This window comes from Lithobates pipiens, unplaced genomic scaffold (assembly GCF_037356315.1).
Source record: "Lithobates pipiens isolate NorthernLeopardFrog02 unplaced genomic scaffold, aLitPip1_a1.2 Scaffold_8, whole genome shotgun sequence".
NCBI classification, from domain to species: domain Eukaryota; kingdom Metazoa; phylum Chordata; class Amphibia; order Anura; family Ranidae; genus Lithobates; species Lithobates pipiens.
In genome coordinates, this window is record NW_027507903.1 from 62,419,400 (window position 1) to 62,443,268 (window position 23,869).

At 38.1% G+C, this 23,869-nt stretch overlaps 1 protein-coding gene across 6 annotated transcripts in view; it reads right to left on the reverse strand.

The window, feature by feature from the left end:
• Window positions 1-369: 369 nt before the first annotated feature.
• BNC1 (basonuclin zinc finger protein 1) overlaps window positions 370-23,869 on the reverse strand; it is a 363,494-nt gene continuing 339,994 nt past the window's right edge. For 5 of the 6 annotated variants that reach the window (XM_077472395.1, XM_077472396.1, XM_077472391.1 and 2 more), the window contains 5 exons: window positions 19,296-19,398; window positions 18,964-19,199; window positions 9,064-10,952; window positions 5,188-5,657; window positions 370-3,171 (listed from right to left, as the gene is read on the reverse strand). In XM_077472395.1, the coding sequence (XP_077328521.1) occupies window positions 3,095-3,171; window positions 5,188-5,657; window positions 9,064-10,952; window positions 18,964-19,199; window positions 19,296-19,398 (2,775 nt within the window). In that variant the 3' untranslated portion in view covers window positions 370-3,094. The remainder of the gene's footprint in view (window positions 3,172-5,187; window positions 5,658-9,063; window positions 10,953-18,963; window positions 19,200-19,295; window positions 19,399-23,869) is intronic. The other variant, XM_077472392.1, reaches the window with a different exon arrangement.

The window sequence follows — 23,869 nt, forward strand, 5'->3', positions numbered from 1 at the left end:
CCGAAGCTTTGGGTGATTTCCTGCTGTTACGTTAGTTTGCACTGTTTGTCAAACAAAAAAAAAAAATCCAGTGATTGCTCCAAAAGCCTCTCCCATGAAAACAGCTTTCATGTGAGTTGTAGCTATGACAGACAGTAAAATATGATCAAATAAAAAAGGACCTGCATTTGTGTTGTTGACTGTAGTGTACAGCACTTTCAAAAAAACACAGCATGCCTAATCTCTGTTAGAAAATTTAAATATGATATATTATAAACACACACGCATACTAAATTGCATACAAGTGCCCAGATTTAGAAAAAACTCATATGAGCCACAAAGGAATCTTTTATTTTTTTGCTATTTCAAAATAAATAGAGTTTACCAAAGTAACGTAAACAGTGTTTTATTAATACAAAAGAAATATACATAGTGTATACAAACGTATTGTAGCTATTGTGGAAACAATTTCGCTTTTAAATAGCTATCAATTTACAATAGATTTTGTAAGACACAAAAACTAGTTAATTATTGTGAACACATTCGGACCACATAAAAAAAGGCAATTTTTTAACCCAAATTAACATTAATTGGTTCCACATTATTGAAAAACACAAACAATGTGATTGTCTTTTAAATTTTTAAAGGCCAACTTCAGGGTTGTCTGCTTGTTGGCATGTTGAATCACATGCTATATCTGATCTTTCTTGGAGACTCCAGTAGTGAAATATATACTCCAGGGTTATCTGTACCATGCAGCTAAATGTCCTGATCTGAAGGGACCATCCACAATGAAGTCTATACAAAAGTAATGTGTAAATAAAAATATGGCTGTATAGGGGATGAGAAACCACTGCAGAAGATTATCACCGCTGGAGTCTCCAGAAGATGTTGAGTGATTCATACCACAAGTGTCCACCTACAACTGACACCAGGTTTGAATGGAGCTTGATTTTGTGTTATTGTTATTAACATATATTGCAGGAAATGTTCATATTCAAAATAAAACATACACATGTATGTACCAGTGTTCACTGTCCTCCATGCAGTGACTGCATTAAGTCCACAACTATGACGATGTGTAATTCGTTTTAACTGGGGCCGCATAATCTGTACATATTTATGCCATCAAGATCCACTCCAAAAATATATCCATAGGTATTGATAATGTGTTCCTGACTACATAAAAGCTGTAGTAGACACAAAGTAAGAAATTCAATTTCGTATGACTGCACGGCCACAAACGTGGGTAGCCTAACAACCCAATATTGAGGCATTTTTTTTGCGTTTAGTGATTTTCTAATTCCAGTAAATTTCTGAATAAATTGCACCAAGAAAAGTGACAAGTGAAGCAAAAACACCCAATTATTCTAGCGATCTGTGGCTAAACAGAAAACATAATAATTTTAGTTAAAGAAATGTAGGTACGACCTAAGCACCCAGAAATTTGCAATCCTAGTTTATAATAAAATATCTACCTTCCCAGTGTTGAGGACATTCCAGCAGATCTGATCACCCATCACTATCCCAACCTTCAACATCTTGGCTCTGTGCCAAGAAGAGGATAAAACATGGACAAGGAGAGAAGAAGAAAGACAGCGACAAAAGACAAGGAGAGAAGAACAAGAGGACAGGGAGAGAAGAAGAAAAGGAAGGAGAAAGGTCAAGGAGAAAAGAGGAAAGAAAGGGAGAAAGGTAGAGAAAGAATAAAAATAAGAGGGAGAAAGGTCAGGAAAGAGGAAAGTAAGGGAGAAAGGATGGGGAGAGAACAAGAAAAGGAGGGAGAAAGGACAAGGAGATAAGAATGACAGGGAGAAAGAATAGGGAGAAAGGACGGGGAGAGAATGGCAGGAAGAATGGATGGGGAGAAAAGAAAAAAGGGAGACAGGACAGGGAGAGGTGAATAAAATGAGAGCGAGAAAGAAAAGGTGGAGATGGAGAAAATGTTGGAGAAAAGACCGAGATGGATAAAAGGAAGGAGAAAGAAAAGGGGGAGAATAAAAGGTGAGAAAAAACAAAAGAAATGAGAAAAAGGGTGGTGGGAGAATGGGGAGAAGTAGAAAAGGTGAAAGAGTGGGATAAAGAAAAGGAGGAAAAAGAAAAAACAAATTGGAAGAGGAAAGGACTATTTTCTCCACCTAAAATGAATTCTCCAGGACCTTTTTTTTTTAAATAATAGTAGGATGCAGTTGCTAGACTCCATATGGAAATGGGTATAACGTATCCAGGGTTGTCGGATGCAAAGAAATTTACCATGCCTGTCTGTAAGGATAATAGGTATCTTTAATAAAACATAAATCCCCTGAGCTCAGTTTTAAACAAAATTTGTTTATTATAGGTTCAAGCTGCAGGTGAATAAACCCACTGAAGCTCATGAAAAGAAAAAAAGTTTTGAGTGCTCTTCCCCTTGAAGAACAGTTCAGGAAATCAATATTATTGACCTAAAACAGAAAATACTCTATTATAAGACACTGAATGAACCATTTACTGGATGCTTAGCTGGTTATTTGAAATCATAAGCATCTGGTAGTCTTTCTTCACTGGTTCATATACCATCTGTACTAGGATTCCCACTCACTACTACATCGCAAGAACTTGCACACCAACTGGGCTCATTCCCAATAATTTAAACATCAACAAAACCGTGACACGCTGCTACATAGCACAACAACTGAAATCTATTAGGGTTTGGTGAAAATTTTATATATAAATATATACACACAGTACATAATAACCATTTCACAAATCCAGTCCTCCTGGAATTGTCATATATATATATATATTTAGAATACAACAGAAATGTATATATTATTTACATCATGCTTTGGAAAAAAAATTGCTTTTTCTGATGTAAAGTAAGAAAAAGCAAGAATATAAAAGAAATATGAACATACCATTCAAAACAATAGTGAGCAAAGCATTTTAATACAAAAATGCCTATAACAAGTGCATAGCATATATTGAGACAAAAACAGCTTACAGTGATGATGCTTCAGTGGCATTGTATCAAAGCTGTACACTGGAAATAACTGACTACTACTTACACAAGATATTTTCTACAAAAAATTGTTTTTTTGGCAGCTGGCATGGTAGCAGTAGTGGTTTGTTTTGTGTTTCAGTAAAAGGAGCTGTTTGCACATCCTCTACTTTGAAATGCATCATTGTTTCGTTCTTTCAAGATCATGCTTTTCCCTAAAAATGAAAAAAAAAAGTGCATGGAAAAGAGCAGTGAGTGATTTGGTCCAGATTCCACCGTCATAAACTGATATAAGGTAAGTAAGGTATTTATTTCCCTATTATGTCATGAAATACACTTGGGGGTTGATTTACTAAAACTGAAGAGCGTAAAATCTGATGCAGCTGTGCATGGTAGCCAATCAGCTTCTAACTTCAGCTTGTTAAATTAAGCTTTGACCAAAAAACCTGGAAGCTGATTGGCTTCTATGCAGAGCTGCACTAGATTTTTCACACCCCAGTTTTGGTAATTCAACCCCTTGGGCTTATGCAAACTGCAGGAAAGGAACAGAGGTGGTTCATTTTTGAGAAAAAGAAATGGCAGCTCTGCGGCGACACCTCATCTTTGCTCCAGTTTCCATAAATGTGTCTCTCCGATTACTCAAACTAACATATTCATACCACAGGATAAGCTATTTCCATAATAATACATAAGCATGCACTCTACAAAGGACACAAGTTCACAGGTATCCCAATTCAATTATGAAACATCAAGTACTTTTCATCTAAGGAGTTTTCTCAGTCAAATGTATAGAAGTTTTGTTCCATGTTTTGTATTAGTGCCTTCTAGTCCAATAGGAAGTGTGTTTACTGTCCATGTAGTTCATACACTTCAAATGGTCCTTGTATTTCTATATGAATGTCCTGCATGGAATAGCATAATTGTAGAACTTGGAATAAGTAACACAGCTGTCATCAGCTGTTCCAGATTCTACAATTGCTCTCCATACATGAATTAGTATTGTGGTTGTTGCAGTGTATACCTTAAAAGTGAAAGTTCACCTTAGAATTACTGTATGAACATTAAACATCCATATAACACATGTACCTTGAGGTAGCACCACATTTGATTTCTGTCTGAGCTCTGGTCATCCAGCAATCAGCACTGGAAACTGGCAATTATTGCCAAGCTTTAGTTACCCCTCTGGTGCCTTATTACAGTCAGCTGGTCCTTTAAAGGGGACACCGGCTGGTTTTCTAAAGAGCTCTGTCCAAACATTTTCCTACCTAAAGGGACTTTGTTCTGATGGCTCTACCGCTAGTTAAGCTGAAGTCTACTGTTTGTTACAAACCTGGACTTCATCATGGCTTGTCCTAAAGGAAAACCAAGTCCTCAGCTGTAAATAGGTCCTATCTTTGGCGTATCCCACCACTTCCCTCATTCCTACCCAAGTTCTTCAAAAATAAAAACAACATTCCCTAGACTGGTCCTTGAAGAAATATTGAATGAGACAGTTTTGTGTCTGGCTGGGGGGCAGGTGTTGGGAAGACCTGGACAGTAATTGCTGCAGCTCCCATGGGAGTATCGCTACATAGTAGTCTCTTGTAGGCCTGTCACTATTAAAGCACACTACTATTATCCTTATATATTGCCACAGTGCACTATATGCACCACTATTAAACACTTAAATCTTATTTTATTAAGCAAGTCATTATTATCATTCCCACCCTTCTCCGTGCCAGACTTATTTCTGCCCACTATTAGAATTTATCTAATTTCACAATTTCTATAAAAATAATTTGGATGTATAGGGAATCATAGACAGGGGATTGTTAAAAAAAAATAGGACCTGGATGTCAACTAAGTTAGGTATGACAATGGCTGAAGGTAACCTCTGATTTCATATTATTTCACCATATACTCAGTTTACACTGCCCATGTTTATCACAGATTATCTTTAGAGGACATAGTAACTGAAATCTGACCACTTTGGCAACTATTACATTAATTCACCATAATAGAATATGATTGCATATATTTCACCTAAACAGGATTCAGTGACTCTGGAAAGCTTCTGTGAAGGTTCAGATTTTGGCTATGTCTATTTCGGCTACGCACAGAAGAAAACATTATGTTGCAGCCTGCCACTTTACATTTATGGAGCTGCCCAAGATGGACAGTTTTGTAATGGGCCCTGAATGTCCCTTTGTTACTATATGTTTTTTGACAGATGTGACAGGTAATTGGCATACCAGAGGGGATGTTTGAGAAACTTTGCTGAGCTTTAGCAACCAAATTCCAATTGTGATAAATCTCATTCTGTGGTATGAAGCTCAGGCCTCGACAGGTTTCATCACTATCGTCCACTGGTAGGTTACCTTCTTCACTACCACCGTCCGAGTCCCAAGAAGAGTGGGAACTGCTGGCAGATTTGATGCTCGAGGTGGTGCTCAAGTCCAACACAACGCTGTCATTCATAGACTCAGCAGCAAAGCTGTTCAAACAAGAATCTCTAATCTTGTTCAGGGGGTAAACCAGACTCCCTGTTCGGTTCATTCCTTTAAAGATCACAGATGTCTGTCCAGGGTTCTTTAATGGCAAGTCCTGGAAACGATCCTTGGACATCTCTTTGACGAGAAAAGGAATATTGTAAGGATTGTTTTGCATTTCCATGGCATCTTTGGTCAGTAGTTTATGATGAAGGTTCAGATTAGAACTGTGCCTGTGAAATAAAAAGTACATATAATCAAAACATAGGTACCAGAACTTGTTAATGTAAGAACTTTCATTATTATTCAATGGAAATGAATTTTTTTTTTTTTTTCTATACAATGTGTTTGGTTGATTTTGTCTATGTATAAGAGTCTGATATTCTTTACTTCCTTCTCTTCCATGTCTGTTTATTATAAGTAGTATAGCGCTGCCATTCAATGAATAGATATCATTGTGACATAAATTAGAGAGGGCCATAAGTACAACAATGTTGGCGTCCCTGTTTTCATAGAATACAGGGGAAAAAAATTGTGCCCATGGAACTTAGACATAGTAGATAATGTCTATGTCGTGATAAAAATAGACAAGGTACAAATATACGTTGACATATAATGGTTAGGTGTAAGCAATATTCCAAATCTTGTCAAATGCTTACACGTTGGAGTGATATCTCAACACGTTTTTGCAGGAGACAGTCAAGACTGATTTTATATATATATCAATAAAAGTGATTAAGGAAACAAACTCCAAACAATGTATTTAAAAAAAGGGCAAGAACATGGAAGTGCATCCAAAGACATGCTCTGCCTTGGAGCTGAAAGTGGAGCAGGCCTGATGGCCAAGACATACAGGAGGACCCTGAACTGTAGTGTCAGCAGCAGTATAGGGAGTCCACAAGTATAAATGCTACTGCCCCTAGGTAAGCTTCAACCCAAGCAATACAAAAAGTCCACCCTTGCAGTGAGCCCTCCCCTAACACACACTGCAAGAGTTAAATACTCATTATGTCTATGGCTTCTAGAAAAGAGTAAATACTTATTTCATGCTCCAGCAGTGTCCCTCTCAGCCACCTCTCTAAAGGTTATCCTGGACAGACAAACCAACCTCTTTACTGCCACTAACATAGAAACAATCATGGTGGCTTTGGATGTTTTTGCACACACCCCTGGCAGCTGCAGCCACTGGGAGTGTGTGTAAATCTAACAATTCGACTGTTGGCAGGTTCCAAGCACCTATTGGGGGACGTGGGACTGGCATGGAGGATGTCGCTATCTAGAGGGGAGGGAGATCAGCTACTGTCCTTCTACTGACCTAGAAGTGACGTGTAAAATGGAACTTCCGTTTTCCTGGTGTCACTGTCTCCAGCCAGTATGACTGAGGAAGCAGCTAATGAAACATGATCTGCATTCCATTAGCTTCATTGAACTACAGATGAGGCATCAGGGGTCTTGCTGTTTCACGGGCACACTTGATTGCAAGGTTTTACATCTAGGGTATCTATTTACGCAGCACAATCTCATCTTTTATATTTTATAAAAAAATTTAATAAATGGGTAATGTTTTGCATTTCTGTGCCCTAAAATTTATTTTAGTGTATATTTTACTGAAATGGTGTGTTTTCTAAACTAACATTAAACTAATGCCTCTAATTTATTTTCTATTGTCATGAGCTTTTGAGTATGTGATGATGCAGAGGGACCACCCACAGACTTGAGCTTTCTGTAGAAGCGGGCAGCGTCAGAGCCGAATATACCCCCTAGACCACTTAACTCTTGCAGTGTGGGCCGGTGGGTAGGGGGCAAAGCAAGGGTGATTTTTTCAAATTTGTGGAGTTAGGAGCGGTTCACACCAGAATGCGGTGCGGAAAGATACTTTTCATTTACATTTCCCACATCGCATTCAAAATGCATTGGACGCACTACTTTTTATGGTGTGACTTGCAGCACATTTAAATGAATGGGCTGTCAAATCACACTGCTGGGGCGTGCATAAGAAATGCATTAAGCGATTCTGGTGTGAACTGGCTCTAAAGATTTAGCTTTCTCCAATTGATAAAGGCTACCCCTCTTTACTTTAGTACTATAATGTATGATTATAGAAGGACTTAAATCTTTTTTTTAAATCTGTAGGTGTGTCGCTAAATTGACACAATGTTGTCCTTGAAGATTTATTTCTCTTAATTCTGCCCCCTGCCATTTGAGTTGGTTATAGCTGCATTTACCTGAAGCATCAGACCTTTTTTATATTTGCACAATTTAATCAGGCTAATAAAATGTGAAATTTATGTATGTTACTAAAATAAATAATTTTGATATTTAACTTTATTAGTAATAGTAAGTATTTAAAACTAAATATGTAAAGCCTAGATATTGCCCAGTTTTCCCCAACACATGTTTTATACATCCCTTCCCCAGATATTCTGTGTGAAAACATCCCCAATCATCACCTTATGCCACAAAGAGGTGTAATTTCTTAGAAAAAAAATTAGATGCTTAAACTTGCTTTTATGATTCTTAATAGCCACAAAGGATATAAATCCAAATGCCTTTGCAAACCCAGATATTTTCTTGAAAGTGTAGCAGTGACCACACCACTGAGCTGCACATAGCCTGTGCCCACCTAGCAGGCCCACCCATGAAAGGCTGCCAGCAGAGAACCACAGGAGGGATGGAGACAAGACCAGTCACCCTGCACAAGGAAAGAACAGAAGTGACCGGACTAAGAATACAGATGACTCTTTTTAAGCTTTGCTTAATCTTTGAGTTCAGCTGGTTCTAAACTGAAAATGTCTACCTACGTTAAGGTAAAAGAGATCAACTACCTATTTTACCCCCTGTCCCTAAACACTTGCCCAACTCTTCTCACCACTGCAGTGCCATCCGTTCCTCTGACTTTCTGATCTCACCAGAGACACTGAGGGGCAGTGGGAACCATAGGATCCTGCAGCTGTCAAACTCCAGTGAAGAGGAAGTGGGGGGCATGCTGAAGAATGTAGAAAAATTTGACCGCTCTAGCTCTATTCACTGAGGTAGTGATAGTGTTCAGGGACCCGCTGCTTGGTATGTGAGAGACTTGGTCTGACTCCTGACTCTCCTAGTACTATCAAAAAGGTATCAAGGTATGACCACTCCTGCTGTCCCTTCCAAAACCTGTGCCGCGAACGGCGGCTCCCGAGTGATTTCACAGGGGTGACCTCATCGCAGCTTCGGCTCGTCACAGAGCCAGAGCCCGTGAACCCAGAAGCAAAACGGTTGAAGATGAAAGCGACAGCAACGCTGACATCGCGGAGCTGGAACAGCTTAGTTATAAGTTACGTTTCACATAATGTGTTAGTATGCATATTAGCGCATTATGACTTTACCTTGCAGGGAAAAAAAACAAAAAAACGTCTGCGGTATACAACTGCTTTAAGAGTGCAGAATCAGATTGGCCCCTTTTAAAGGCTGTACATACGTTTATGCCTCCTAAAAATTGTACATTACCGGTGCATAAGGTTTTAAGCAATTTAGAAGCAGTTAATACAAAAAATACTTTAAAGTTTGCGTCCTGAGTTTTGCATAGTGTATTTAATTTCAATATTATATGACAAAAAAATATTAAACAAAATGATTCATATTTGTTTAATGTGACTTTACCTGTCTCTGCTCCTTCGAGATGGGAAAGCAGCATTGCAACCATCTATTGTACATAAATGCATTTCTTTGGGGTGCACATTTTTGTAATGCATCTTAACACTGTATGGGTTCTTAAATGCTTTTTTACAAATCTCACAGTGAAAGCGGTTTTCATCCTTAGGAGTTTCCAAATGCTGTTCTCCACGTTCTATGTTTACAGAGTCACCAAAGCCTGAGCCCTTGTTAGACATAGCCCCAAAAATGCCCCCGCTCAAAGGGTATGGCCGAAATTCAATACTGTCCTCAAAATCTGCGTGTTTTGGCTGTTCTTTATTATACAGGGAGGGGTCAGCCAGCTGCTTGACAACATTAAAGTGGTTTGAATGTTCATATTTATTTTCACTGGAATCCACTTTCAGTGTCGGCTCATGTTTGAAGGGATGAAATTCATTTTCAGAGTCAGAAGACATATTGTCATAACTTTTATCCATAACAGAGTGAGAATTATGCTCCCCTCCATTCAGGGGTTGGAATGAAGCTGTAGACTGCACATGATCCCTTTCTAGTCCACCTGGATTCTCTGCTGAGCCCTCTATATTGTTATCACAGTCATCTAGCAACTGCTCATCATCTTTTTGTGATGAAAGTTCCTCCTCGGAATTAATACTTTCTGTGCTTTCGGTTGGTGTAGTTAGAGTTTCCTTGTTAATTTTGATGGGCATACTAGATTTTCGAGACTTCTTTTTTGGCGCTGCATCTAATGGTAAGTCGGGAGATGGCAGTTTTTCACTGACAGGTGAAGAGATGACTGGAAGAGAAGGAAGTATACCAGGAGTATTCGCTATCTCAGCTGGGGTAACTGGACTTCGGTAAAAGGGCAGGACAGGCTGAACAGTTTTTAAATTAGGGATTAGAACACAAGACTGTCCAACGTTAGGTAGACCAGAAGGAACCTTTGATTCAGAGACAGGACTTGCATAATTATTAGGCCTATTATCCAAAGAAGGAGATTTAAGTCCTAACCTTTTGTAGTCCTCTGATACAGAGATCATTAGCCCATTCCTCAAATCCTTGTCACGATTGTTCCTATTCATTGGCATATGAAGTCGTGGGTTAGGGTTAGAACTGTGGCGATTCCTGCTACGCAGTGAGCTGAAAACCATGTTGCACCCTTCAATTGTACATCTGTGCTTTATCTTCAGATGGACAGCATTATAATGAATCTTTAATGTTCCTTTGTCATAAAAAGTCTTTTCACAAGCTGTGCAGAATACACGTCCCTTTCTGGGTCCAGACCCATTTCGGTCAACATGCTTCAGTGTACCTTCAGGGGAAACTGATGCCAAATCATAGTTTGACATGGTGTGTGAGCTAGAATCACTCAACGGGCTATCATCTTCAGCTTTGGTCATAACATCATGAGCACTTACGTTAGACTCATTCTCTAAATGAAATGATGCAGAACTGGAAGCCAAGAAGCTGCTCTCAGAGAATGATATATGGGGATCTTGTGTGCTCTCATTTCCTCTGTCTTGACTTCTTTCTGTTAGCGGCCTCTCGGGTGGTGAGCCAATGAGTGGTGGAGGCAGGGGGCTAAAGAACTGAAATGGCAGTGTGAAAGCCATGTTATTGATCATGTTCTCAAATGGATGTATAGAAGATGAAGATACTTTCTCCAATACAGGAGGCACAATAGGACTGCTTCTGGGGTTACTATTCTCAATAAATGCCCTGATGTCCGAATTTGATCTGGTAGGGGGTATAAGTACAGTGTAGCCTTCTTTTTCATGGATTGCCATAAGTTCTACAATGGACTTGGTTTCCCCAAAGCGAAGAAACTGTTGTAATGTAGCCAATTCTTCTTCGACTGTCATTATGGTCCAGTGATCCAGGACTTTTCCAGATGCATCCTACACCAAGTGAATGAGAAAAAGGAACTTGGTCACACATATACAAACTTCCCAGATTGTAAAGAAATTAATGTCTGGATAATATAGTTTTAAATGTCAACAAACTCCGCAATGCAATTCCAATTCTTGCAATTGCCAAATATAATATAATTGTATAAATATGAAAACAGTGCTAAACGTTTAGCCCAATTAAAATTAAAAATTGCCCAATTAATACAGAAACAAAACCAGGAAAATTATGGTTACACTATTTTTCTGTTAATGCTCATAAAGTGTATGATAGTCAACTGAATACTTTCCATTAAGCTGTTGGGGAGAAAAATCAACTCATTATTTTGATTTATCCACTTTAGAAATGATCACACCTATTGGTATCCCCCCCCCCCCCTCAGTCTTGCAGAATCCATGATAGAAAGGGGCAAATCATTTACAGACATTTGTAATCATGGGCCATGGTCCTATACAAACAGCCCTGAGGAAGGGCAAACTATGGCTGCCTGAAATGCTTTACTAAAGACTGAATTTGAGTTTTGCTTCTGCTATGTGTAGACTGAATTCTTGTTACATCTAATTAGATTTGATCTTTTTCTCACCTATCACACCTATTGTCTTATACTAGTATGCTGGTATCTGAAGTGGGTAACATGGTCTCATCAGCAATCCAGTGGATTTATGTTGGTGGTCTACATTTTACATTTATGTTGGAATAAAAACAGTGAGGAACTGATCCAGAAACCTTTCCTTACTGATCAGGTATTGAAAACGTGAATCTGGAATTATGCCCGATCATTCTGAATAATATTGAGCTCTTATGCACAACATTAAATTGATGGCTATGCTTCAGCTCTTAATCCTCAGAAGGTATGGTGCTTAGGGATATTCCATCTGCCTTGTTGCAGTGAGGTGTCAAATCAGATTACCCAGTTAAAAATATAAATTAGAATTTCTGGTTCTCAGGGATAAGTGCAGTAGCATTTTTTTTGTTTTCAGCAACGGCTCTGTAATTTACTTTGTTGATTGTGCATGAGAAAGGAGGGCTAGTTACAATAGTGATCATTCGAACAGGAACAACTATTATATTCCCCCATGATTTCTTTACTGAGGGTGTCAGACACTGCCTATATTGCAGCTTTGCATCATTATAGTCTAACCAAAAGCTTTGTATAAAAAAGGTGCCTGGCCTTTATATCTAGGGAATTCCATCTGCAAGATCTCTGCAGCGGAAAAATTGGTATAGTCTGAATCCTCCTTCTGTAGTCTCTGTAAATTAAAATAAATTTATTCACAGGGAGATTAGGTCCCCTTCAAAATGGACATCAGAAATAACAGACTTATGAGTTCAATTACAGGTAGTTCCTGATAAAATTCATTGAATTAATCAATGTGCTGATATCTACATAAACTTAAAATATAGTTTTGAGTGGATAAACCTGTTAAAACTGAACTTTGGGACCAAAAATGTTAGTTCAAATATATTTTCAAATAGCCACAAAAGGGAGAAAAAATACTTTATGTGCACTTAATGCCCTTGCAAACCCAAATATTAAAAGCATCATTGGTACAGACTGGTTCATGCCTTCTGGGTGTGTCCCAGAAGGTATTGCAGTAGTACTCTATGCTACCACACACTTAGTATAAAACGATTTGCCCATAACCCCCGAATAGACACTTTTTGGCCTGATAGACATCTCATTATATTTACCAATAACTCTAGTTGCAAGGAAAGTCATGCTACATAATTCAATCTATCCAGAACCTTCCACCATCTCTATTTGCAGATAAACAGTCTTATCTTTTCTGAATAGAATGGATGGATGCCTCCTTACATAATAAAATACGGGGATCTCTCATTAAAACGTTGCTTATAGATACCCAACAATTAATAATGCAATATTTCAAATACACTCAATGGTATCAAACCAAACTTAAATGAGGATCCTTCAACTAACCCTCTACCTTCCACCTAAATTAGGTTATACTTTATATTCTATTAGCTGATGCCTTCCCCTCTTCCTGCAACTGCTAGATAATAGACTGACCGCCATCCATCCAAGTACTGCTTAAAGTGGTAGTAAAGACCCGTTAGTAACGTGTATCTCCAGGAAAGCTTATAATAAAGCTTACCTGTAGGTGCAAGGAATATCTCTTTAATGTGCAACATTTATGAGATATGCAGCCAGGAGGTTGCCGGAACATGCACACTGCGATCTGAAGGGACAGCACACCAAGTATATTCTCTTCAGAGCACTGTGCCGCGATCATGGCTCCTGTGCACCTGCGTGGGAGTGATGACATCTTGGCTTGGCCATTCAAATGGTTGAAGCTTGTGAACAGGGAAGAAAGACCGGGTGAAGATAGAAGCTCTGTATGGTGACAGTGCACCACTGGAGGGCTTAATTTTAAGGCAAGTCTTTCACAATGTGCTATTATGAGATACAGTATGCCCTTAACTTGCATGGGAGATGCCCCCCCCGCGCGCGATTTTCCTACTGCATTATTTCTCTTCCTTAGAATTAATCCAACCTTAAACTATATAATCATAAGGAACACTGTTATTCTTGTATATTTCTACTGACCAAATGTTGTGTCAAAATGTTGTCAATTGCACTTTCCCATAAACAAAAAAAAATAATAAAAAAAATAAGTAGCAGTGATATCATCAATGTGCTACAGATGGTCTGTGCAGAGATGTGGGATAGACCCAATAGCTCCACTGACTATGGACTGCCTGCAGAAAAATACAGGGATGCAGATATATGACCAGTCACCCTGCCCCAGGACAAAGAGCAGAAGTGACTGGTCTTTATCACAGGAAACTCCTGCACTGAGGCAAAGTGCAGAAGTTGTTTCATGCTGGATTACTGCACAGACCTAGAAAAAAAAATACACAGGGGACACCAAGATTTATGTAGGAATACACATGACCCTTATATTGAGATGCTGTTTATTTAGCCTGGATTTTATCTTTAATTGTAATTTAAAATACAATGCATATTGCTTTCCATTAAAAAGGGAGAGAGCTACATGTTAGCGTTTCATGTGTAATTTTAGATTGATTAGTTAATGTAAGGAGAAAAGCCCTGCAATTTAAGTTTAAGATGAGCTGCTCATTTAAGACGAGCTCCATTTTTCTCCCCATTGCAAGTTTAATAATCTTCCAGGCAACTAAAGATCAGAGAATAAATGAAGGCGTATTGATCTATAGCCAGCGTCCACAAAGCACAGCTGTAATTACACTTGAGTGTTGGAGTTATATCAAACTCTGGCCTTGTCTAACTTTTCCCAATAACTACAATAAATATTTTATCACAGGACATGTATTTGATAGCCTACTGAGATTTTTCACAGTCCATGAAAGACTTTCCAGGTTGATGAAGAATGTATCATCATATTTTTTTCATGCTGTAGAGGGTTGGAGATAATTGATTCCATATTTTTAATCCCAACACTAAAACACAAGATTATCCAGATCATTAAATATTGATCTGTGTCATGATATAAGACCATAATGGAGCTTTGCATAAAAACATAATTGTAGCAACTTGTAGCAGGAAGTGTAAGCTTTTTGCAATGAGCTTAATGAGCATAATTTAACTCTGTTCTGTTATATTCTTGCCAGTTACCCAGAAATCCCTTCTACTATATTTAGGGTGGACAGAAAATAAATCAGATTTTTTTTTTCTTTTCTTAATTGTATGGCTCTTTGCTGTGCTGCCCTGGTTAGACAGCAAACTAGTAGTTATTTCAAAAGTGGCTATCATTCAAGGCACAAAATGTAACAGCTAGAATGAATTAGCCCCCAGATCCATGTATAAGGTTACAATGTTTTTTGTGGAAAAGCAAACATGTTCCCTACCAAGTTTCTAGGTTTGCCATCTCTTTTTTTGGCCAAAAGCAAATCTAGAAAGGAAACTTTTGATAAGGATACTGGCATAAACGCGGTAAAAAAATGAACAAACAGAGCCTTGGACCCAGAAAGCTAGCTAGCAATTTTTTATTGGTTGAAATTTTTACGCAGAAAAGCATCATTTAATTCCTGCCAACCTTGAGCGAGGTAAAAACATTATACACAAGTAAATGCACAAAAACAGGGTCAAAGATATTTCCCAATGTCCACCAGTCTCTCACCAATTGAAACCAAAAAATCCAATTATATGAATGAGAGTCCATATTATGTTAAGATCCGTATGATTACAAATATAAAAGCTACTGTCCAGTAGAACAAAGGAAAGCATTTAAAACCAGGAGCTCCATATCCAGGGCTGCCATCAGTGAAGGACAGAAACCATGTTCCAAAGTCTGTGAAAAAAAGCAAAGGAAGAGGCGCCTCTGGGTGTAGAGATAACATACACTTTAATTATAAAAACGTAGTCACCTTAAAGGCTGAGCATGGATGTGGTCATCTGATTGTCTGTCAAGCTGAGGCGCTGTAGCCGCTAGCGGCCAGGAAGTGGCACAGACGTCGGCCGTGGAGCGCAGTTCAAAGCAGGAGCGCAGGCGGAGAGAGATGACATCATGAGGTGGGCACGACCGGTTTCGTGAGCGTACAGTCTGAGATCATTTGACAGCCGTGCTCCTTCATCAAGCAAGTGGGACAACTACAAAGACTGATATAAATAGGTCAAGCACAGGAGGAGGGGGAGGAGGCACTTAAAATGCAGGTGCAGAGGATTACAAATCTTAGTTGCAAAAAAAAAAAAAAAAAAGGTGTCAGCGAAAACAGGAAATAAGATATAAATAAGTTGGAAATGGAAGATAATTAATAAAAAAAAAAAAAAAAAAAATTATATATATATATATATATATATATATATATATATATATATATATATATATATATATATATATATAAATAAATTAAATAATAAAGATGATGAATGTAAAAATAAAATTGAAAATCAATGATGACAATGATACCTCAAACATTAAAAACTCAAGGGTAAATATAGAGACAGCAATCGATAAATGATATGCACATTATGTCATAAATAAATTAAAGTTAAACCGACATGATATGGAGAAAAGGGAGAGGAAAAAAAAAAAAAAAAAGAACTCTCCCTCCATTTTCTCCATATCATGTCGGTTTAACAAATTCATTTATGATATAGTTTGAATATCCTTTATCTATTGCTGTCTCTGTACTTACCCATGAGTCTTGAATGTTTGCGGTATCATTGTTATATTTATTTGATTTTCAATTTTATTTTTACATTAATCATCTTTATTATTTTATTTATTTTTACTGTTATTTTATACACATATATATATATATTTTATATCATTTTTATTAATTATCTTCCATTTCCAATTTATTTATATCTTATTTCCTGTTTTCGCTGACACCTTTTTTTTTTTGCAACCAAGATTTGTAATCCTCTGCACCTGCATTTTAAGTGCCTCCTCCCCCTCCTCCTGTGCATGGTCTATATATATATCAGTGTCTGTATTTGTCCCACTTGCTTGATGAAGGAGCGCGGCTGTCAAACGATCTCAGCCTGTTTGCTCACGAAACCGGTCACGCCCACCTCATGATGTCACCTCTCTCCGCCTGCACTCCAGACTTCTTTCTGCTTTGAACTGCGCTCCACGGCCGGCGTCTGTGTCACTTCCTGGCCGCTAGTGGCTACAGCACATCAGCTTGACGGACTATCAGATGACCACATCCATGCTCAGCTTTTAAAGTGACTGAATGCTCATACATCACATCCAAAATGTGAGTTGGCTGTATTAAATACGTTTTTATAATTAAAGTGTATGTTATCTCTACACCCAGAGGCGCCTCTTCCCTTGCTTTTTTTGAGGTAGAAATATTGATAAGGAGAAAGATCTTTTTTTTTTCTTTTTTAAATTCTAACATTGGTGGACTAGCAATGTCATCCCAGGCAGAGGCCGCCAGGAGAAAAAAAAACATGTTTTGCTTAGAAAAAGTTTTTGTTTTATGAAGGAATGCAGCGAAAAGGGGTACCAGACTGGCCCACTATCAAATATGAGAAGTCTTCTTAACCTATTTAGAGAAGTAGAGATTTTATCCTTTTTGTCGACTTCGCACCAGTTTGAGGCATCAAGGTCTTCCAACCTTGAAGGCCTACCAACCTTGAGTTAACCATACAACTATGTAATGGAGATCTATGAAGCATCAAAGCAACTAAAGACTGATTTTTTACAGAAATTTTCTAAAGAGTGCTAGCCCTATGGCATGAAATGATCTCTGACTAATGGAACAGTCAAGGAGACTGATGACATGTGTACAGCTCCAAGAGACACAAACACTCCTGAATAACTGTGGTAAAGGACAGGCAAATGGGGTGGGATATAGAAGGCCATGAGAGGCAGTATGTAAGAGCCTCCTGAACATCTCCAAGAATTAAAAATGATGGGTGTAATAGGCCTTGAACCACATACGTTCATTAAGCAGTATCACAACAACAGAGCTGTTTAACCAGTTCCCGACCAGCGCACGCCGATGTACATCGGCAGAATGGCAAGAGCAGGCAAATGGGCGTACCTGTACGTCCCTTTAAATTTGCCGCCCTGCCATCGGGAGCGCGCTCCCGTGCTGGCCGGGACCCCCGTGAGTCCGGTCGTGGGACCCGCGGACTCAATCGCCGCGGGCATACCCGCGTTCGTCTCACGGGGCGGTTGAATGAAGAAATGCCGTTGTAAATAGCATTTCTCCATTCTGCCTAGCAACTAGTGACGCTGATCTCTGCTCTATGTGATTGCAGCAGAGATCAGTGTTCACTAAATGAAAGCCCAGCCCCCAACAGTTAGTAACACACCTCTAGGAACACTTAACCCCTACACTGCCACCCACTGGTTAACCCCTTCACTGCCAGTGTCATTTACACAGGAATCACTGCATTTATATAGCAGTGATTGCGGTATAAATGACAATGGTCCCAAAAATGTATCAAAAATGTCCGATGTGTCCGCCATAATGTCGCAGTCACAATAAAAATCGTTGATCGTCGCCATTACTAGTAAAAAAAAATTATTAATAAAAATGCCATAAAACTATCCCCTATTTTGTAAACGCTATAACTTTTGCGCAAACCAATCAATAATCGCTTATTGTGATTTTTCTTTACCAAAAATATGTAGAAGAATACGTATCGACCTAAACTGAGGGAAAAAAAAGTTTTTTTATATATTTTTTGGGGATATATTTTATATATACAAAAAGTAAAAAATAATGCGTTTTTTTCAAAATTGTCGCTCTATTTTTGTTTATAGCGCAAAAAATAAAAACCGCAGAGGTGATCAAATACCACCAACAGAAAGCTCTATTTGTGGGAAAAAAAGGATGTCAATTTTGTTTGGGAGCCACGTCGCATGACCGTGAAATTGTCAGTTAAAGTGACGCAGTGCCGAATCGCAAAAAAGTGGTCTGGTCTTTGACCAGCAAAATGGTCCGGTCTGTAAGTGGTTAAAAGAAGGCAGAAAGATATGATATGGGGGGAACAAATAGGAAGCGATATGTTTATTGCCAACTACAGTAAATCAGCTGAAGCAAAAGTAAAGTTTTGATTACTGAAATTCACTGCAAGAGTAACATATGTAATTAGCAACAAGCGCCCTATTTTATCTACAAGGCTCTTGTGGCTTCTAAAAATGTGTGTAACTGCAGCTATTGCACAGAAGGCATTTCAGTTAGGCAACCAGTGCATACTTTGCTATACTCCATTTATATTGAACAATAAATGTTTTAACTTTGATTGATAATTTGTAGCATGAAAAAAATTGTGATTAATAGATGCTTATGGAGAAAGCCATGATGAAAAAAAAAAATATTTAATGTGTTCTATTGGGATTATTCAAAAGGGAAATGCCAAGAACAAAGTGCAGCTATCCATAGCATAAACAGCAAATCACCTATATAAACTAATCTGAACCACTTAAAATCCGAGTTTGCTGGTTTAAGTTGTTACACTTCGTACATCATTACTACCCTTGACACTTCTTTATTCAACAAGCCATTGTGTATGACAGTAATTGAAGCACTGTATTGTACCTGAAGGACATAACCCCGAATATAGTCCTGAAGTGTCCAGTCAAGTGAATGAAGGATCTGCAGGACCTCTTCTTGCTTCAAGACACTGAATAGCCGATCAAGCAGAATTTTCAGGCGGACAGGAATGGCTTGAGTGGCATAAAGAATAAGGCTGCTAATATCGAAGACCACGCTGGACTGAACAATCTCAACTTGGCTGGCGGGGTAAAAGTGTGGGATCCGTAACTTGCTTAATGCTAGGTCACAAGAAGACAAAACAAGTTTTAGAACTATGGAATCAACTGGAATGTGGACATCTGGACAGAGAACAGGGTTTAGTTACACAATATTACCATGTGCCACCCATCCGTGCCTGCATTGCTCACAATGACGAGGGTTTATTTTTGCAGGTTTGAAACTCAGACAGATGCAGTTGACCAGCGTGCATCTTATTGCCTACAATATAAACAAACATGTTTAAGACAACAGGAATCAAAAATACCATTTGTTAAAAAAGGGGTCATACTGTTATTTTTTTCATCCTTTACTATTTTTACTACAATAAAAAATCTGTCTGGATTATTGAATAGATTTGCAGCAGACTCACATTTGCATTGTGATTTAGAATGTCATACGAACACATGCACACACTACTGAGAGGAGATCACTGACAGATTATAGTCCATGGTCAGAGTTTATAGCTTCCAAATGCAATGTAATGATCACGTTTCATCAAGGAACACATTACTCTTTGCATCTTCTACATCTGGACACCTTATGCAGGTCATAAATAATCACTGATATTGTGGTTTTTCACAGTCGAGAGCACAATTCAAAAGGCAAAAACACTAAAGCTTGAAATCTATTGCAGCCAAAAAAATATAGTCCATCAAAATCCCTAAAAAGAATTGCACATAAATGAATGGTAATGCTAATAAAGTATTTACTGAATGCTATATATCTCTATATGTTACATATAAATAGTAAATGGTTATGCAATTGAACTGTACATACATTATATCTTCAAATGAGGAAAAATAGGACACCCATGTGGGCTGAAATATTCTGAGCCACTAAAATCAAATAATATACCAGTTTCCTCTGAGATCAATAGTCAATTATAAATTGCATTAAATGTAGGCTTAAAAGACTAGTAATGCTCCAAATAATTTGCACCCATTGGCCAGAACTGTAGCTAACATCAAATTAGTCAATTTGTGCTTAATGCATTTGGTGATAAGTCCATGGATTTGTGTTCCAAGTCAAAATACAAAGTTCTCAACAAAGCACCCCTTTCTTACTCCCTGGCGGTATGATCATTTCCGATTTTTGATGCTCAAAGCAGTACATTGTTTTTGCATGGAAATTTGGCGTTTTATATTGTAGGCCTGTAATTCTTAGGAATAACACACTTAAATCTGTTCAAACAAGAGTCTAGTAGACATCCCGACAAAAACAAAATGATAAATTATAATATAATAAATAACTATAAATAATTATAACAAATAATAATAATAATGATGAAATGTATTCAATAATGTAATCAAATCAAAAACACTGAAATTTGCTCAGTTGCAGAATTGTGGCTGTCATTACTTTCAGTGTTTGATGACGAATTTCCCTACAAATCACTATTGTCAATTCTCCAAGCAATTATAATTTAGCATCGCTGTTTTCTAGCTGGTCCAAAACCACTTTTGATGTAAAGGGACACTTTTTGTTTGCTATAGACATTCTCAAGTTTCCAGGTAGAAAGAACAGTATATATAATATAAAACTGCATGCAGGGCACTGGACAAAGCATTAGGGCCAAAAGGGATGTGAAATGATTTGATACAGTAAAGTAATCTGTAAGTATTGTGTGTTTTTAACTTTTTAAATGTGGCGTTGGGCTCCATCCCCGTGCGTCGCAACGCTCGCAGGGAACAGAGCCCGGCACTGTGATAGATCGAGCGGAGTACACAGCCTGCACACACAGCAGGGAGACATCGCAGGATCCTGGGGACAAGGTAAGTAACTTTGCCTGGATCCTGCAATGCGATCTTAAGTATGGCTTGTGGTTATCACTTTTGGTAATGAAAATTCACCCCGAGCCACACTCGGGATTACAGCCAGGGAGGTTAAGGAATACATTTAAAAATTTTGCAAACCATACACATACAGAGGTAGTGGTAAGCCCCTCCCAGTTTTCCACAGGAGACACAACACCAGGCGCAGAACATGCATGTAAAAAATACAGAAAGTGGCACAGTTATGGGAACTGAAAATACAATGCGACTATATCTTTTACATTTCACTTTAAGGTCACCGTGGGAAAAGGAATTGCGGGATAAGGAGTTCAAGTTAATGTACCCACAGATATTAGATGCCCACCGGGTTATGTAGTTTATGAAAACTTGAGACATTAAATATGCCTTTTAAAAGAACAAAATACAAATATCCATATTCTATTAAAGTTAATAAGTGACTTGAGTTCATGAACTCAAGTCACTTAAATAGAATATGGATATTTGTATTTTGTGCACTATTGTTATATAGGACATTTGCTTAATCAATTGTTTTTCATTGATTTTCATGATTTATAATTTACACCATGGATATTGTTTGCATTTGTCCACTTTAATATTTTGTGGCACATACATATTTATCAATTTATAGCGCGGCACTTTTCTGCTTATGTGCCTACTATCTGGGTCACAGTGCTTAGCTGCTATACGTTATTGTCCATCATAGCACAGATATTTCTTTTTATTTTTTATTTTAAAAGAATGGTTGACCCCCATTGCACTGGTCTATAATAAACAGAGCGGATTTGGTGTGCTTTGTTGGCATCCACTTCACCAACCTATTTCAAGAACTATGAAAATGAGTTGGCACGACAAATCTTGAATGTTCACTGTTCACTTCCCAACTAAAAAGTGGGCGTTTTGGAAGGCCTACAGACCTACAAAAATAAATACCTACAGTTGTGCTCATAAATTTACATACCCAGAACAAATTTATGATTTCTTGGCTATTTTTCAGAGAATATGAATGATAACACAAAAACGTATCTTTCACTCATGGTTAATGTTTGGCTGAAGCCATTTATTATCAATCAACCATGTTTACTTTTTTAAATCATAATGACATCAGAAACTACCCAAATGACCCTGATCAAAAGTTTACATATCCTGGTGATTTTGTTCTGCTCACATGCACACAAGTTGACACAAAGAGGTTTGAATGACTATTAAATGTAACCATCCTCACCTGTGATCTGTTTGCTTTTAAGTTTTGTGTGTGTGTGTATAAAAAGTCAATGAGTTTCTGGACTCCTGACAGACCCTTGCATCTTTCATCCAGTGTTGTACTGACGTTTCTGGATTCTGAGTCATGGGGAAAGCAAAAGAATTGTCAAAGGATCTGTGGGGAAAGGTAGTTGAACTGTATAAAACAGGAAAGGGATATAAAAAGATATCCAAGGAATTGAGAATGCCAATCAGCAGTGTTCAAACTCTAATCAAGAAGTGGAAAATGAGGGGTTCTGTTGAAACCAAACCACGGACAGGTAGACCAACTAAAATTTCTGCCCAAAAAATTGTTCGGGATGCAAACAAAAACCCACAAATAGCTTCATGTGAAATATAGGACTCTCTGAAAACATGTGGTGTGGCTGTTTCAAGATGCACAATAAGAAGGCACTTGAAGAAAGCTGGGCTGCATGGTCCAGTGCCAGAAGAAAGCCATAACTAAGCAAATGCCACAAAGTATCCCACTTACAATACACCAAACAGCTCAGAGACCAGCCTCAAACCTTCTGGTACAAAGTAATTTGGAGTGATGAGACCAAAAGTGAGCTTTTTGGCCACAACCAAAATAAACGCTACATGGAAAGGAGTCAACAAGGCCTATAATGAAAGGTACAGCATGTCTACTGTGAAACACAGATGTGAATTGCTGATGTTTTGGGGGTGTGTGAGCTACAAAGGCACAGGGAATTTGGTCGAAATTGATGGAAAGATGAATGCAGTATGTTATCAAAAAATACTAGAGAAATATTTGCAATTATCAGCCAGGAAGCTGCACATGGGACATACTTGAAAATTCCATCAAAAAAGGCCAAGTTGACCTGTCACAGCAGAATAAAGTGAAGGTTCTGGAGTGGCCATCTTAGGCTGGATTCACACCTATGCATTTTTAGTGCTTTTTGTATTTTGCAGATTTGCACTACAGAACGTGTTCCGTAGGAAACCATGTTAAATGGACTGTAGTGCAAATCTGCAAAATGCAAAAAGCACTAAAAATGCATAGGTGTGAATCCAGCCTTAGGCTCCTGACCTCAATATTATTGAGCCACTCTGGGGAGATCTCAAATGTGCAGTTCTTGCAAGACAGCCCAAGAATTTACAGGAACTGGAGGCTTTTTGCCAAGAAGAATGGGCAACTTTACCATCTGAAAAGATAAAGACCCTCATCCACAAATACCACAAAAGACTTCAAGCTGTCATTGATGTTAAAGGGAGCATAATACTGTATTAAGAACTGGGGTATGTAAACTTTTGATCAGTGTAATTTGGGTAGTTTCTGTTGCCAAAGAGTAAACACAGTTGATTGATAATAAATGGCTTCAGCCAAATACTAAACCATGAGTGAAAGAAAAGTTTTTGTGTTATCATTCATATTTTCCGAAAAATGGCCAAGAAATCATAAATGCTGCCAGTGTATGTAAACCTATGAACACAACTGTATATCAGGTAGATATTCCCTAATGTCTTTGGCTACCTAAAAAAAAGAGTTGAAAGCATGCACAGCTACAAGTATAAACTTTTTAAGACAAGAAATATTGGAGCCCTCCATGGGGGAGTACCATCATCCTCGAGTGCAAGTCATGAAAAAACAAAATTGAACTACCTGGAATTTTTACGGTACTAAAACAAGATCAAAC